The 18,797-nt window shown below is 34.4% G+C and overlaps 2 protein-coding genes across 2 annotated transcripts in view; one reads left to right on the top strand and one right to left on the bottom strand.

Moving 5' to 3' along the window:
- The window catches only part of LOC120634329 (neuropeptide F receptor), a 114,470-nt gene extending 101,380 nt beyond the window's left edge, over nt 1–13,090 (top strand). The window contains exons 2-4 of the mRNA XM_039904839.1: nt 3,713–3,922; nt 5,821–6,054; nt 12,116–13,090. Coding sequence (XP_039760773.1) covers nt 3,713–3,922; nt 5,821–6,054; nt 12,116–12,799 — 1,128 coding nt within the window. The 3' untranslated portion in view covers nt 12,800–13,090. The remainder of the gene's footprint in view (nt 1–3,712; nt 3,923–5,820; nt 6,055–12,115) is intronic.
- Nucleotides 13,091–15,305: 2,215 nt separating this feature from the next.
- On the bottom strand, nt 15,306–18,489 carry LOC120634412. Its single transcript, XM_039904947.1, has 3 exons — nt 18,376–18,489; nt 16,044–16,138; nt 15,306–15,363 (listed from the first exon to the last, which is right to left on the bottom strand). The coding sequence occupies exons 1-3, from the start codon at nt 18,486–18,488 to the stop codon at nt 15,332–15,334; spliced, it is 240 nt and encodes a 79-aa protein (XP_039760881.1). The 5' UTR covers nt 18,489; the 3' UTR covers nt 15,306–15,331.
- Between the last annotated feature and the right edge of the window lie 308 nt (nt 18,490–18,797).

The following is an 18,797-nucleotide window of genomic DNA, read 5'->3' as shown; positions in this document are numbered from 1 at the left end:
CTGCTGCCCCCGTTGAGATCCCTGCTGGCCCCGTTAGCGCTTAAAATAAAATAATAACAAACTAAAATATATTTTATTTATTTAATTTAGTTGATTCGTCATCATCATAATATGAACCCATTACCGGCCCACTACAGGGCATAAATCTCTCTCTGCAATTAGGTAAAAAGGTGTTAGGGCGTAGTCTACCTAGCCAAGTGGACTTCACACGCTTTTGAGAACATTATGGAGAACTGCAGATATGCTTGAGAGTTCTCCAGTACTCCATTACCGTCCTGATAATGTTCTTCAGGATGTTTACCTTCACTGTTAAAGAAACCTTAAAGAGGTGCGTGCCGGAGAACTCGATCTTCTCCGAAAGTGAAGTCGAATTTCTAACCAGACAGACTTGACGTTTCAAAACTGAACTTTGAATTTTGCACTGTCATAAAGAAACAGCATCCATATACCTACAGAGCATCAGGTATGCCATTTACTAGGTCGGTCAATTATAACAATAAAAAGGATCATAGAGGATACAAATATGGACATATTTAATATCGGAATGTCAGCTTCCAAAATTAAAGTGGTTCATTATCTGAAAATAAACCTAGAAGTAAATATGTACTGTATCTGCCTTAAATCTATCTTCCTTAATAAAATAAATTTATCTCTTCAGTCCCGCCATCTCTTCAAAAATCGTAATACATACAGATACCGTTAAAACAATTAATTGTAGAACTATGATTAAAAAAGTATTCATATCTGATATTCCCTCACATTATTTTCATCAAACTTAGTATAAAGTTTGTGTCAGCTGTGTTGTTCCGAGATATATAACTGTTATTAAAAAACTTTTCAAGCTGCTTGTTCGAAGAGGATATGAACATAATTCCGCTTTCCAATATCCAATATGAAAATGTAAAATATTTAATTGCATAGGCATACAGATTAAAAATAATAAAAAAGAGGTCAGAAAGATAAGCCGTGTAAAATTTTTAAATTTAAATGAATATTCTAGAATATCATTAAAATCATCATCATCGTCATTATCAACCCATTACTGGCCCACTACGGGGCATGGGTTTCCTCCCACAAAGGGTTTCGGCTGCCACCACGCTGGCCCAGTTCGAATTGGTGGACTTCACACACCTTTTAGAACAACATTATGGAGAATTCTAAGGTTTCCTCACGATGTTTTTCGTCGCAAGTGATGTTTTAATTACTTAAAATACACATAACTTAGAAAAGTTAGTGGTGACTGCTGGGATGCGAACTCGGCAGCCCGAAAGTGAAGCCGAAGTTCTGGCCAGCGGGCTATCACCAAAAGACCCCAATGATTTTTTTTTTATGGGGGTCCCATCACGCCTTTTCCAAGTAATTTCGCACGCTTTGAAAACGACCTGTAGTAAAAGCGCTCTGACTTGTATACGATTAAAACAGACTTTGACTGTATCGCGTTTGCAGCTGATTTTAGTTCATCTGACGCGCTTTAACTGCGCGTAAAACCGAAATCATATGCCAAGGAAAATCATAAGTTATTCTCTGCCATTCAAAAGAACAGGTGGTATGGACTTTATACCAATTTTTCCCAGTTTGTTTAATATACTGGATCATCAATGTCTATCATATTGTAAGAAAACATGCATACGACTTCATACGTTACTTTAATATAAATACAGTTTATATTTATCTGGTAGAACCGTATCATTTCCAGAGCTTTTCAACGCGGGTAGCTTTAAAAATGTCAACCTTTAGATAAAATTCCGTGAAAACATCGTCGCTTTTATGCTTTGCGGAGTGGTTTGCCGTAAATATATCTGATGGGACGTTTGATAGGTATGTTTGTACGGTTTATATTTAGATATATCGGTACAAAAACAACAGATAAAAAGGGATTTATCTTTGTTTTTCTCCTGTCATTTTTCATTTTATGAAAAAAAAACTAAATTGATGCCAATATAGAGCTTTTGAATACGCAAAAGTGTTGAATACGTTGGAAGCGTGGAATATTACATGTTAGGCTTTTTCATTTTAGGATGGAGGCGCAGCCTAGAATTATTTCTAGGTCATGTTCAAAATGTGTTACTGCTTTATTATTATAATATTAAAACATTTTGAATTATAAATAAATATGAATTAGCTGTGAGATGGTGTTAGAAAAAAAATTACCCTGCTATGTTGGTTGTTTGCTCTTGTTAGACCAGGGCGCGTTTGGAACCCTTGTAGCTTTAGGTTTAATTTGGCGAACGTGGTTATCACCTTATGGTGATAATCTCACAATTATGTAAACATATATGTATGTTACATAACAGTAAAAGTAACAGTTCATAAGTGACTGGGATAGGCTTACGTTTATAAAGAATTTTTGAATTTGAAATAGCTTATTGAATTAAATAACTCTGTTTTGACATATTTTTCGCTTCCAGCCGGTTTTTCAGCACCGCATTGCAATTCAGTTTTCGAAATATTCGTCAAATACGTATTGAAGGTTTCTTAATTTTTATTTCCAATGAATAGTTATAAGGGGCCTTCATTATTCATGAATAAACTCAATCCTTAAGTACATTTTGATCTAACGATTTAGTGTTATTAAAAACTCGTTCCTAGAGCTAAGATTGGCAAGATACAGCCGAACTTTTGAAGTAAAACTCTTTTAGAATCCTTGTGTTTCAAAACTCGATGAATTAAGTTAGTTTAGGATTAAGGGGCGTTGATGATGAAACTGAAGCTTTAAGACATTTTGATCTAACGATTTAGTGTTATTCAAAACACGTTCCCAGAGCTAAGATTGGCAAGATAGAGGCGAGTTTTTGAAGTAAAACTCCTTTAGAATCGTTGTGATTTGAGACTCAATGAATTAAGAAAGTTTAGGATTAAGAAGCGTTCATGATGAAACTGAATCTTTAAGACATTCTGATCTAACGATTTAGTGTTATTAAAACTTGTTCCTAGAGCTCTAGACTTGCAAGATAGAGGCGAGTTTTTGAAGTAAAACTCCTTTAGAATCGTTGTGATTTTAAATTATATGACTCGAAAATGCGTCACGATAAAGAAACATACACAAAAATTTATGGACTTAAGTTAGCGATAGAATGACTAAAATAATAAATTAAACATTTTGGGTCACGGTCTTCTGCCACAATGAGAAGGGTTTCGGATTGGTGGACTTCACGTGCTTTAGGGAACATTATGGAGAGTTCTCGGGCATGCAGGTCTCCTCACGATGTTTTCCTCCACCATTGAAGCAAGTAATATTTTAATTGCTTAAAACGCACATAACTTAGAAACCGTAAATCCCCGGGTATAAAGCAGAAGTCCTAACTACTAGGCTATCGACTCTTCGACATAATAATTTAATTATTGTTTTATTATTTATTTATGTTTTTTAATCTTAGTGTATTTTATAGTCATTTTATTTTAATCTCTCAATTTTGGATATAGGTCAGCGACCTGAAATAAAATGTTTTTTTTAAATTTATTTTACTACTTATAATATATAAGCTTGGTAAAAAATAATAAACCTTACATTTATCAATTATTCCTGATACTCTATATCCATCTCAAATCTCTCATTGGCTACTTTTCAGAAGTTTCACTTCTGCCGTGTGTGAAGTGTACATTAATATTTAATAAGCCTATGATTAAAGAGTATTTCATCAATAGTTGTTAAAAACGAAAAAGTCACCATGTATATAATTAAATTGACGTCTTTTTCTCTCGTTTGTTTCAGGGGGAGGACCCCAGTTTAAACTTCACCTTCAATGTTAACCTAACATCGGCGCTGATCGAGGCGTCACGAGGGGTGCAAAACCCTAATGTGCTGTTACAAAAATTCTCACAAAACAGGAAGGTTGATGACCCCACTAGAGCTTTACTCCTCACCTTTTATGGAATCCTGGTAGTTATCGGCGCAGTTGGAAATGCACTCGTAGTTATATCCGTAAGTGTGTTTTCGTTATTGGTCTCATGTGTTAGAATACTGGAATAAAGTTTTTATAGCACAACATACTGAAAGTTGTACGCGGAAGAAGACTCAATGGACCAAATCTGATAACATTTATTCATAAATATACATTTTTTCTTAGGTAAGAATGAATGAATGAATACACTTTTATTATACACCACATAAACATAACAAATTATAAGTAAAAATTTAACAAAAAGTATACAATTTGGCGGCCTTATCGCTACATAGCGATCTCTTCCAGGCAACCAAAGGCGTTAAAAACAGCTCAAGAAGAGAGGTAGGTGGTGCATTTAAATAAACATGCATAAACCTATATATACAAATAAAAAAAAGAATCTATTAGCTCGTGTGTATTATAAAGAATCGGCCGGGTTTTTGACCAGCAGGTAAATGGCATAAAATGGAAAAAATCCCCGAGCTATATAAAATAATTTGGGTATGTAGTCCTTGAATGCATGTAGGAAGTGCACGCCATTGCTATTTCGAAACCCTAATATAGGATTTACAGCCTGCAAACAAGGAGTCACTTTCGCGTTTCGAAAAAAAATAACGTCATTCCAAAATGGATGAATTCTGTTTTTTTAAAAAACTTTTTTCCAAGTGCGGAATAGCGGACGAATTTGATCTTTAAATCGCTTGAAATAAGTTTCGTTTTACTCTGGCATTCCAGCGTTCCGCACCTCAAAAACGTCTTCACGATTGCGGGCGTACTAATCTCGCACTTAGGGCACAGAACAACATTAGTTAAATCATCAAGATTGTTACAAGCGATTAATTAATTTCTTGCATAATTAAACGGTAAGCCTGTCGTTAGCAGACGAGTCACAAATTCAAATACGTTATTTATTTGATACTATAGGACTTGTGGTAAATTAAATAATCTGGTTTATTTAATGTATACAATTAATAAAAATGCGAAAGTTAATGTCTGTTAGTCAACGCCAGAACGACTGAAATCACAAAGAGCTAGATTATCTGGACTGGCAAATAATATAATAAGTAAATCAATCGAAACAGAAATAAATAAAACTGAACAAAAATACAAGTAGTTTAAATTTGTGTAACAAAGGTGGCCTTATCACTTATAGGGATTTCTTCCAGGCAACCATGATTATAAAATATAAATATGAATTATTATAGCGGTGCGTTATTAATAATTACAAAAACGGTACATATATGAAATAAATAAAATACACTTTTGTCCCGGGAAAATTGGCTTTTGTAATTTTGAAAATTGGTAGTTCAGGAGTCACAGAATAACACAGGCAAAACAAAATTTCCTACGCGACTGAAGTCACGGTTAATAACTAGTTATAATATTAGGTTTTTTCTAATATTATAACTATGTAATGTCCATGGAAATAAAACACCTGGAATCTGATACCCGCATCACCAACCGGGGAAATTGGTCAAAAAAGTGTCTTGGTCACACAAAAGTGTGGGCCCTTGTTTGTTAAAGTTTAAGTACATAAGTTCAAGGGTTAAGAACGTAAACAGAAGTTAAAACTAAAATTATGTAGGTACTTGTATCACATTTTTTACAAGACCTACTTCACCAGCACTCAACAACTACGAAGTTATTTTGATATCCGTTTAGATTATAATTTTAATGACTTCGCGTCTCAATAGCTTTTTATCTACGTACCGGAAAAAACGTATAGGTTATCCCGACACCATCTCAGACTGTAACATCATTGAACACTTGGGATTGTCAAAAGGCTAATTTTTTAAATTTATAGTGGAAAAGAAAAAACTTTTTACTGTAACATTTTTTGTTAAGGTATTTACCTACGCCATTTTGAATAAAAACTATTAGTTTTCACTTGCCATATCCAGGTTAAAATAATTAATCACGTTATTCTCTCTTACAGGTAGTCAGGAAGCCAGCAATGAGAACTGCAAGGAACATGTTTATCGTCAACCTTGCTGTTTCTGATGCCCTGGTCTGCTGCGTTGGCACGCCACTCACATTGATGGAGCTTTTGACCAAACATTGGCCATTGCCAGATTGGCCAAGCCTCTGCAAAGCCTGCGGCGCGATCCAAGCTATATCGATATTCGTGTCAACTATTTCCATCACAGCAATTGCCTTGGATCGATACCAGGTAGAATATTGTTTTGCGTTACTTTTAGATCGCGGTCGAATTAGCTGCAATGTGTCACTCGAAACAGCTTAGTTTGATAAAACCTAAAAGTCTTCCCATTCTCATATTTAAATAACTCTTGTCACGGGGTCCTCTGAAACGCACTCCTCCGAAACTCAACGGACTTTTGCGATTTTTGAATGTACTCATTTGATAGAAATGGGAATACGTAAGTAAGTAAATTTGTCGTATTTCAAAGGAACTGGTAAAATCAGGAATGCAGTCCTGTTTTGTACGGTACCAAGTTATATATATTTTTATATATTTATATAATTTTCTTAATTTTTCTTCATCTCTGATTTTTATCTTATAACACAGTTTAAATTTTGTAATATAATTCACTCATATATTATAAAGGGATGGAATCCCTATTTGATACGTTGGCCATACGATCCCCAATTTTTACCATTTATGTCACTTAATATAAAATGAAATACATACATACTGAAATTCAACAAATAATACAAAGACTGGACCTCCTTAGTTTGCATAAAATTACCATTGGATGTTACAGCGGACAAGTCACAGATATATTTTGTTGTGGAAAAGCTTTTTTATGACAGAACTTGTAGGGTAGTACTACCTGGCCTATTTCTGCTGCCAAGCAGCATTGTTGCAATGCTGTGTTCCAGTTTGAAAAGCGTGCTTGCCAGTGTATTTACAAGCTTATGTGGCTTCCTTTAGAAAGAAAAAGAAAGAAAAATAGTATTTATTGTCACACATTTGTGTAAAATGTTACATTTGTGTCATAAAATTGTTAAAGTATATTATGTTTGTTATATATTTATATATATTATGTATATTTTCTATTCATGTAGGTATATTTTATATATTACGTATATTTATTTAAATTATATATGTATTTGTATCTTTACATTTTGGTATTTATGTATATCTATCAACACTCTTGGCACTATCCCGTCCTCTTGCTGTAAGTCCTATCTACAAAGGTTGCCTGTAAGAGATTACTTGCAGCAATAAGGCCGCCTTTGCATGTCTACATTGTGTACTGTATACTCCTTACTGTTTCTTTTCCTGTATGTTATACGTGCAATAAAGTGTTTCTTCTTCTTTCTTAAAGTATAAATAAAAAAAAATGTGTGACAAAGAAGCTGGCTCAGTATAGCTGCATACTTAAACGCGCAGCACTGGTTTTCAGCCAGCCCCATATTCTTAACACTAGGTTGATGGACGCTGGTCGACACGTAGCTGGTATCTGCTTATATCTGCTACGTATCTGCTTGGCCCGCCAGTTAATACTTTAAGAAAATGTTCTATGAGTAAGTCTATAATAATATGACCGGAGTGGTTAGTTCATAACAAATTAGCTCATCTCAATATTCGACTAAAGTCTAAACTGTTTATATCTGCTCAGATGTTTACGCTTATAGTTTGTAATATTGCTGCAAATAGCGATGTTCTACTTAACTTTGCAATCATCGATTTTCTCTATCGAATTTAGTCGAAGTTAGACAACTGAGTTTTTTACGAGACCCGACAAACTTACATATTCTTTTAATTATCTGTACTTTACATATTCTTTTTTAAATGACACTTTGGCCGTGGCTAGTTACCACCTAGTTATCGACAAAGACGTGCCGATAAAAATTTAGTGTTGCGGTGCTATGGCGCGTGGAAACCGATTAGGGGTATGACTACCATACTCACTAACAGGTTAGCCCGCTATCATCTAAGACTGCATAATCATTTACCACCGCTTGAGATTGCAGTCAAGGGCTACTAACTTGTAGTGGAATAAAATAAAAAAATTCATCGTTCATTGACGGCCTCTTTACTCTATCTAGTAAAAAATTACTGACATGTAAATTTTCAAAATTAGTTTAGTTTTGTAGTGAAATTACAGTTTTTATACAGCCGATAGCATTAATTTTCTTTCTTTCTCTTCTATCTTTTTATCCGAATATTTTTAGCTTTTGTGAGGGAATAATATCCACCGCTAACACTTCGTAGAGTCGCTAATATTATGCCTTCGCACACCATATCGGCTTAGAGCCGATTAGACTCAAATGAATACATTAGAATCCGATCTTTATTGAACTTGACATAAAATTCAAATTTAAATGCTTTATTTTAGTCTAGTTGATTTTTTGTTGAGTTGATGAAATGTGCAAACGAAACGTAAATTAAATTGCAGCTTTTTGAAAATTTCTAAATATACTTGTTTATTTATTACTTTTGTATAAAATTAATTATTAATGTTATTTTTCGCTGTCACTAATCTCATCCGTTAGTTGATTTTTTAGAACAAAAATTTGATCTATCTATGAATTTTTCTCGACTTCAATCAACAACACGTTTCGGTACAACGAATGATGCTGTATTTTCAAGAAAAGTAGCAACTTAAGGGAGTAAAATTTATGTTAAGCATTATAGTTACCACAAACCTATATAATAATAATAATTTCACACATAAAACGTTGCCATTCAAGTACCTATTTCAAATGAATAATATTAATATATATATATAAAGCACATGAATAATAAATATAATAGAATTATAATATGATATTTATTATTTTAGTTTAAATTTTATCATTTAAGTGTTATATGCCGTCAACGCCAAAGAAGTTGTACTTTAATCGCGCGTAAATGTTATACGCACACACTTTTTTTTTGTTTTAGACAATAAATCTAGTATTTCGTAACGTAAAATTGACTACTTTTTTCAAAATAAGTTCTAAATAAGTCGTAGATGTAGACATAGCTTTATTTTTATTTGAATTACGGACGGACCAAGAAACATGTGATTCTTTGCCTTTTTGCACCCTGAAAAGCAACAATTCCGAACATATCCTAGATCGGTTAAGGTGCTTGGCTACCTGAACTCAATACCAATCGAGATGGAATTGAGATCAAATACGTCTTACTTAGCATGACACTGAAATATGTCAAGTTCGCACTGAATGAGTATTTATTTAAATAAATTGAATTCGAGATTTATGTGCGTCTAGGCTGAGAGTCAATTACTTATCTCGTTTATCTTCCCACTTCTGAACATGGTGCAATTAATCTTTCTGCGATTTAATTTATTGTTGTATTATTTCACGTTTAAAGGTATAATATATTCGGTGCATGACGTTAGGTTATCTGATGACGTAATTTTAGTAAATATTTCTCTATCTTTATCAAGGATGGAGTACTGTAGATATTTTTTTTTTTTATTCTACGACAATACACACATCGCCATCTAGCCCCAAAGTAAGCGTAGCTTGTGTTATGGGTACTAAGATGACTGATGAATAATTATATGAATAATATACGTAAATACTTATAATATATAGATAAACACCCAGACACTGAAAAACATTCATGTTCATCACACAAACATTGTCCAGTAGTGGGAATCAAACCCACGGCGTTGGCTAAGAAAGCAGGGTCGCTACCCACTGCGCCAATCGGCCGTCTAAACTTTTGGGATAACTCTGTAAAGTACCAGCTCAACACTTTAGATGCCTCGCTTAAAAAACCAACGACAACGACTCGCTTAGGCTTTAATCTCGAGAGAACGATTTTTATTACAGTTTCTAATGCAATTCACTTAGCAGCGAAACATCCTCCCATCATTTGTGATACTTCAGTACCTTTAATAAGAGTTAATAGACATTTTCTGTGTTTCACAAATGTGTGCAAAATGATCTTATAACTAAGAGATCAAAGGTTTCATTACCGGCGGGGCTATTATTTTTGTCTACTAATACCTACCTGCCAGTATACCATCCAACAGCGGTGCATCGAAAAGAACTGCACTTATTGATATCCCACAGAGACGTTTTGCTTCTTCGTTTCTAATAAGCAAATCAAAATTCTGGATTTCCATTCTAAATTCCATTTACCCATCAATAACATAGGTTTCTCTTAACGCATGAATCATTCTTCATCAGTGAGGATTAAAAACTGAATGGGCATCTTCTAGATTAGCGTTTTGATTTGGTCTACCTCATTACTTATCAGCAATATTCAATTGAAATTGAAACTCAATGCTAATCTGAGCATTAAAAAATTATCCATAAAGTGCAATTTATGTAACCAAATGCTCTCTGTAATGGTACCCCTAGTTAACGATCTTAATTATGAAACATCTATGAACACAAAACACAATTCAATAAGCTGTTTGACAAATCAAACAATACGTTTTCAACTGCCAAATAAATAAATAACCTCCCCCCTCAGATCGCACTGAGAAACGGATTAACATATCTATTGTCTACGTACATATTGATTTTGTACGAACTCCATTATTTATCAGTTTATCATTCAAGAGTTCGCGTAATGAACCGAATACCCAAACACTAGAGAATTGATAACGCCACTCAATGAGGCTGATAGCACGGTGGTCTATTAAACATGGAAAAAATGTTGTGTAAACTATGACACATTGCGGTAAATTGAATTTATTATCGCTTATATATAAAATATACAAATATGATGTTTAAAAAAAAATATTGCTGGAGGCCTCTTATCAAAAACATTCATATCTAATTTATCTAATTTAGTCTACAGCTGTTCAAAATTTAAGTTTGTTTAGGCTTTCATAGAAATTGTAGGTGCATTGGTACAAATGGATCTGTAACATTTCTTGACCTTGAGTACCATATTTCGAGATGAATAGACGAATGAGTGCAATTAACATATTGGTTTTATCATTGATATTGCTACACAAATTTATTTATTTTACCAAGGGAGTTATATTTATCCGAATAGCTAAGAGCAACAATGAGTACGATCAATGATTTGAATTTGAATTTGTTATCTGTTTAAGCGACACGCAGCACAGATTATCTAAAATCGTTCATACGCCATACCACCCCTCCTTTGCGGCTACTAATTTGTTGCCTATATAAAGTAACCTTGGGCATATAAACAATAGTAAATTTCACTTTTATTTTCATTCAAATTCAAATTCTTTATTTTGCAGAAATATATTACATAAGGTGTTTCAGAGATTTAGTAGTAGGTATAGATATTGTTTCGCCTTAACAATAGGCATGCAAAACTGTTTGAATATCAAATACAAGATCTCATTATGAAACCAAAGTATACAATTACAATCTAAATAACAGTTAAATTAAGCCAATTTATATTGGTTTTTTATGTCACATGTATTTCCTATTTTTTAATATTATGTAATCAATTATAAATTTATTATTGTTACAAATTATATTAATCTACTATGTATTAATTTCAGGAATACTAATATTTATGAATTAGAAATTTATCAAGTTTTTGCTTTGGCTTCAATAAACTAAGTGTTCTATCTGCTAGTCTTCCGGTAACTGATTATATATATTATATATATACCGGCCCTCTACAGGGCTCGGGTCTCTGCTCAAAATGAGAAGGCCTTGTTCCGTATTCCACCACGCTGGCCAAGAGCGGATTGGTAGACTTCACACACCGTTGAGAACATTATAGAGAACTCTCAGGCTTGCTGGTTTGCTCACAATTTTCCCTTCACCGTTTCAAGCAAGCTATATTTAAATGGCTTACATTGTAAACGCATATAACCCTGAAAAATCAGTGGTGCGTGCCGGGGCTCGAACCCGGTTTCCACGAAAAAAAAAACGTCGCCTTACCCACTACGCTATCACCGCTTCACATATTATATATGCTATTATTATTTAAACTAACAATAATATCCACAATAATTTTATAAATGGAAAAATATAACTGTTTATTGGTTTTCTATGTCCGGTGTAATCAGTACACCGATCTAGGCAAAATTTGGCACACGTATCCTAATGTAGTTCTGACTTTTATCTTGAAAAACAAACAATTTCCTCACATTTTTTTTCAAAAACTATAACAAGCGAGTCGCGGGCATTAGCTTAATATTTTAGCGATCTATTTCTATTGCGTTAAGATAAGAATGGTAAAAAGATATAGTAATCAACATAAATATATTTTAACATTTTACAGGGACCTAAAATCATAATTATTGACATGAGAAGATATCGAAATTTAACCTTATTGCAAAGTCAGTAACAATTATTTTTGTTTACAGTTGATCGTGTACCCAACGCGCCCTGGATTGCAAACAATGGGTGCTCTCATCACAATGTTCTTCATATGGGTCACAGCATTCGCCCTTGCGTCACCCCTCTACACATTTAGAACTCTAAAAACCCATAGAGTCGGCATATTAGGGTTCGAATTTATACATTTCTGTATTGAAGACTGGCCTTACGAGAAAGGTCGAGCCAGCTACTCAGTTTTTAGCTTAATATTCCAATACCTTGTACCAGTCTTAGTGGTCGTGATTGCGCATGTCCAAATCCACAGGAGACTTCGTGGAAGGAGAAGGACAACCAGAAAAACTCCTGCAATCCTAATAGCTATAGCTGTTACGTATGTTATAAGTTGGTTGCCATTGAACGTGTTTAACATGGTTGCCGATTTTAGTTCACAACCTATTCTTGAAGAGCAACCGCTGACAATAACGTATGCGGTTTGTCACATGTTCGGCATGTCAAGCGCTGTATCCAATCCTTTACTCTATGGATGGCTGAATGACAATTTTAGGAAGGAGTTCGAGGAGATCCTTTGCTGCTGCAGGAAAAAAAGGCCAACGAAGAACAACATAAGGGCTAATAATAGGAAAATGGACACGGAACTAACCGCTCTAGCCCAGTTGGAGCACACAGTGACTACGAACACAAAAACCTCACAATGTTCGCAAATTTTCTGACTAAAGTCTTGTTTCAAATAGCATGAAACCATTGAAATGCAAAGCATCTGAACTTTTTATTTTATAGCCCGAACATTTGAGTACCATTAGATTAGTTTTTGTACAGTGTAATGGTGTAAAAAGTTCCTCAGTTATTTCGTTGTTTGTTAATAACCTGTTTAATATTTAAGATGTAAATATAGATCTTCTTTAAATATAAGTCTAGGAATAAGGTCTGGACAAGAAAATAACGGCGATTTACGTTTTATTGAGCCCAGAACGTACATCGCCAGTTATACTATGAGAATGTGATTTAGGTGACATAGTTATAATTTTTTTAATAAAATTAATTATCTCAATATTTGATCGTTTTTCTTAAGGTCCTGACTCTGAAACTAAATGTTTTTCTGCTAAATGGTAACTAAATGACCTAAGGCTTGTACATGTTTTAGAAATCCATGCTAAAAACCAACTTTTACCTGACCGATCTTTAGGTATCAGCTACCTTATACTTTACCTTATACCGAGAGACCATACATAAGACGTTTTATTATTAAACGTTTTATACAAAACGTTAAATAATAATTTATCCGTTTATGAGAAACTTTTACCTATCAGGTACCTAGTTATCAGGTTTCTGCTAACGAATCCCGTTAGTAGGCTAACTAGAGAAATAGCCCGAAAATCTTTGTTAGGGCTGAAACGACTATAGGGAGTAATTTATTACGATATCATTATGTACATATGTTTATTTTCTATCTACCTAAATAGTCAAAGTACTTAAAATGGACGCTCAAGAAGACGTAGATCCGGTGAAACGACGCATACAGGGTTTAACAGATATGGAGATCATAACTGAAAACAAAACCTCGTCGGAACAGATGTTGGAGGAATGTATGGCAGATTATGTCAAATGTCTTAGTTTTAACAGGTAAGGTTACTGATAGATTACATAAATGAAGAGTCCAAAAAACAGAAAGAATTGCGATGCTTCATCACCAACAGACATCAAGTAGATGATGTAAGCGAGCCTTAACAATTATGATCGAAATATGTTTTTATATAATAATTATTGACTGACCGCCACGGCAAAAGCGAGGGGCTTTTTCCGTGGCTGGTACTAGATGAGACCAGGGAATATTTAGAAATTCCCAAATTCCCTGCCGGGGATTGAACCTGAGACCTCCCCCTTGAATCCGCACTCACCGCTGCGCTAGGAAGGTCGTCTAAGGCACCTGATGGTGTGTAATAAACCATCGCCTATAAGCAGAGTGGCACTTTGCAGGGTAAGTTTGTCCTGCAACATGCCACCCTGTGCCCCTCGAGTTGTAGCGAATACAGCATTGCAATAATGCTGCTTTTCGGCCGAAACAAGTATGGCAGTAGTACTAAAGCTCTACTCAAAGTGAGGTCGTGATTATAACCGAGAACTGATGTCTGAATGTGCGCTCCACTGATGAGAACAAGATAATTTAACTAACTTTATTAATTTGTGCGAACCGGAATATGAGAATTGCAAGAACTTTTAGGTTAGTAAGTATTAACTTGATCACCATCATCAGCAGCGTGATGTCCCTATCCCTACTAATATTATAAATGTGAATGTAAGTTTGTTTGTTACGCTTTCACGCAAACACTACTAAACTGATCATCACGAAACTTTGTACACATATTCCTGAAGGTATGAGAAGTAATATAGGATGCTTTTTATCCCGAAATTAATCTCTGTTTGACGATTTTACACCAGGCTTAGCTATCCTAAATACATAAAGTGCTGCCACATTTATGAGGCACATGTTTTTCGAAAAACAAAAACAAAAGCGGACGAAGTCGCGGGCAACAGCTAGTAAACTATATTACAAAAGCGAGCATAAGTGTGTAAAGCCTATTTTCTCTTAATAGTCTTTTAAATAATCTTTTCGTTATTTCTTATTGAAAAGTCTTTTTAAAAAATAATAAAAAAGAATATATTTTAAACTATTTTTAACAATTTAAAAAGTTTATTTTTAATTTACCGCACTTTGTTTTATGTTTGATAATGAATACTTTAAACTGAAAAAGGTTGGATACATTTTAATACATGTTAGAAAAATGGGAGCGTATGTTTGCATGTTTTTTACCCTTGATCGCCTCAACCAGGGCACCGATTTTGACGAAATTTGGCACTCAGATAACTTAGTTCTGAAGGAAGGAAAAAACATGCACAAACAAACAAACCGGTTTTATCACTGGGAAGCTAAACGTGGTTTACTTACTAAGATACCATGCCAATTTTATTGCTTTAGCATAACACGTTGACATAATATAGAAAAGAGTTTGCCAAATGGTTGTTTTTCATGGACCCTTTTTAATCACTGAGCGCTTGGCTTGTTCGAAGCATCATTGACTTCAGCCATAAAGTCTCCTTAGTTTGTTTTCAGAAAACTTCCATTGTCTCAAAGACGGCGAGTGTTAAAGAAACCGAATTTACTCTAAACCTATTTAAAATGTTCTTAATATATCAAAATTTTTCTTTCCGATTGACACCCGGCTCCTGTCTATTACGAATAGCAATCAACACCTTTCGCGTTTCACCATGCTCCATTCTGTAAACGATAATAACGCTATAATATAATCGAAACTTATAATCATTTGTCATTATAAATGTTATATTCGATTTAAGATCACTTAAGCTAAATGTGGCAAAAATATTGACATTAGTTAAGTTGAACTATTCCCAGCCGACTCTAGAAGTGGAGCTCTAGATTCTTGAAGTAATATATTCTCACTGCAATCAGTTTAAAAGTACCAGGATCACAGATTAGCCAGAGAGGTCACCTTTCTAAAAAAAAAATGGATGGATGGATGATACTACAATATGGATCTTAAAACCCCCTTGCGTGTTGTTTAAATAGCTCTTAGTGTTTAATGAGCTCTTATTTTTTATTGTATCATTAATTTGTGACGTGGAACATAGAAGTCGTTGTAAGTTTATCGTTGAAATTTACATCATTCTGAATTAGATGAGCAGTTAACGATTTCTGCCTTATAAGTATAATCAGAATCAAAATGTTAGCTATTATTGAATTGACCTGACGGGTTAATAATAACTTATTAAATCAATGGGTTCATGCTTGTACCAATTATCCTAGTGAAAAAGGATAGGTAATGGAATTAGTCGGTTACCCTTCTAGATACCGACTTATGTAACTAATTACATGAGTCAGTTTTTTCTATAAATATCATTTTATCTCTAAAGTTTTATGTTAACCTAGTAGATACTCACTCCTCCATCCATTGCAGTTTTCGTACTCCAGTTCACAGTAGTTGTTGAAAGTTTTATAGAAGCCATCGTAGTGTCGTGCGCACACTATATCTCGCCTGAATACGAGGAAGTATTTAATTATTTTTCTCTTATTGTTTTAACACTCACTCTTCAGCCACCTTTGCAAGGTTTAAAAAGGCAACAATAATTACGGGCTAAAAAGTGTCCTATAGCTTGAATTCCGGGCATAGTCATAATACTTTGTATCCGCGGAATGTTCCCACAGGATGTTAAAAACTAAACTCAGTTACCTATGTTCGATATTACAGCACAATCAATGTTCTTAATATTCTTGAAAGGGAAATAATTTGTATTTAATTTCATTTGCTGTATCCTCTTTCTAGGAAACTGCCCGCTAACAGATAGACAGTACGAGATAGATGAACAGTACGGGTTTAGGTGCCTTCCTAAAAGTCCAGGCAGTAATTTCAAAAGTTATATATTTAAAGAAATACTAGCACTATTAATATGATGCAATTTTCTACAGACATTTTACATACCAAGAGTCAGACATAGTACTTTTTAAGTCAAAAAACTTAATGGTTTCAACTATGGTCGAATCGCGCACACAACAATAATTAGTATGATATTATGGCGATAACTACTGCGGTAACCTAACTAACTCTCTTTATCATAACATATTTTACTTCATATCTCTATAGAGTAAGTGACATTCAGTTTAACTCACAAAAATACGATATGGTAGATATTTCAAGAATGTTGCGGGTGAGATATGTTTAACATCAAATAGTTACTGTACTACGGTAGGTATATCCCCGACTGAGATAACCTTCAATACTTTAGTTAAGTTATATCGATGTTCTATTTAAAGATTCATTAAATAGTAATTTCTACCTACTAGGATCGAAGAAATATAAAAATTAATTTTCTCTGTTGTGTATAGTGAAAGTGAACTTATTCATTCCTTCATAATAACGTCAAAGTAAAATGTATTTTATGTACCTTTATTTAAAGTCCCTGATTCTGTACTACTGATTTTTACCTTACAAATATTCAGCTGGTTGTAAAAGTGTAACGGAATTAAATATTCAAATTTATGATTTTTCATTTTAATTCATCCATGTAATTATGGTATTCATTCTATAAAATACGTGGGCAGAGGCTATCTTCGCCATCTGTGTCAATTAATACTTAAACAAGTTCGTAGCACGAGATGTAAAAGGGGTTGGTACGAGAGTGGCCATTACGGTCAGTTAAATTTTAATTAGAACCACGTGACACTATAATTAACGTCACAGAATAATATTTACGTAATAGCATCTAGAGTTCTTCAATACAGTGCAGTACCTGGGTCAACTTTACTTAGCCAGCCAAATTAAATAGTTTATAACTCGCTATATCACTCTAACCGAATCTGAAAAAATCAACACTTAGTCTACAGACTAAAAAAGTTTGGGAAGTTCTAAACTAATTTACTCTGTATAACAAAGTAACCTCAAACTGTTTAGTACTGGTTGGATGTTGTTCCAGATGTTTTAACCGCATACCATTTGTTTTTAGACACAAATGTTTTGTGCAAACAAGTTTCAGAACGTGTAGTAAGCTCGTTAATCAAGTGGCATAATTGTAATTTAATTATTAAATATTTACTGTGCTTTTTTTTACTATAAAGTAAGGTTTAGCGTGGTCCAGCGATTTTTCATCTACAGAGTGCCTTGTGGTGACGGCAGATCAGAATATATTTGTCATTAGGTATCCCGTCTCTCCCAAGGGGGTTTGTACGGAACAACTAAAGGATTGAATGAACAAATGAATGAACGTATGTATGAGTGAATGAATGAACGTATTAATGAAAGAATGTGTGTACGTATGAATGAATGAATGAATGAATGAACTTAAGAAAGAAAGAACGAACGAATGATTGAATAAATTAACTAATAAACGAATGAATGAATGAATGTATGAATGAATGAATGATTAAACGAATGAATGAATGTATGAAACTTTCCTCGTGCTACTCCTACCATTTACTGCAATTACCAACCCGTCTGCCGACACGCGGATCGTAACCAAGACCACGTGATCTGCAAACGAACTTGGTAACCAAAAGAACAACGACAATTTTTTTTTTTTTTTCATTATCTTCATCATCATCATGTCAACCAATCGACGTCCACTGCTGGACATAGGTCTTTTGTAGGGAGTTCCACAATACACGGTCCTGGGCCGCTTGCCTCCAGCGGCTCCCAGAAACTCGCCTGATGTCATCCGTCCACCTCGTTGGGGTTTTTTTTTAATACCGTGTTATAAGTTCAGTGGGCAAAGGACTAACTTGTAAGCAGCAGGACAGTCTTCAATGAACACCACGAGGCCCCGATCAATAAATTCTGATTTTCTAAAGATAGAGTTTTTTGGATAGAACCTCACTCTTCCCGGTTTAGTCATATTTATGTTAACATAACTCGCATTGCTTTTCAGTATCACTGCAAAAATAGTAACTTCCTTACAAATAAAAATATAAATAATAAATAAATCTCTCTCTCTTTAGTCGCTCCCTCATGACTGAGGATCGTGATCACTGGTATGGCGAGTAATCTTGTCATATAAGATCTCTCTCCATCGGGTCCTGTCTTTGGCCATTTGTATTGCGTTATAGAAGGTACGGGCACCAGTTTCTCTCAGTTGATCTGACCACCGGGTTGGAGATCTGCCACGGGGACGTTTGCCTTCTACATTTCCAACCACTATCAACTT

Source organism: Pararge aegeria, chromosome 23, assembly GCF_905163445.1.
Source record: "Pararge aegeria chromosome 23, ilParAegt1.1, whole genome shotgun sequence".
Classification (NCBI taxonomy): Eukaryota; Metazoa; Arthropoda; class Insecta; order Lepidoptera; family Nymphalidae; genus Pararge; species Pararge aegeria.
Note: the sequence above shows the minus strand (reverse complement) of the source record. Positions and strands in the feature narration are given on the sequence as shown.

Excerpts from the sequence above, each read along its gene's own strand:
- LOC120634412 (XM_039904947.1), bottom strand. The coding sequence starts at position 18,488 with ATGACTAAACCGGGAAGAGTGAGGTTCTATCCAAAAAACTCTATCTTT. Across the intron at positions 16,139-18,375 it reads GACTGTCCTGCTGCTTACAA|GCGAGATATAGTGTGCGCAC; the intron begins GTTAGTCCTTTG and ends CCTCGTATTCAG. Across the intron at positions 15,364-16,043 it reads AAACTGCAATGGATGGAGGA|AATGGAGCATGGTGAAACGC; the intron begins GTGAGTATCTAC and ends TATCGTTTACAG.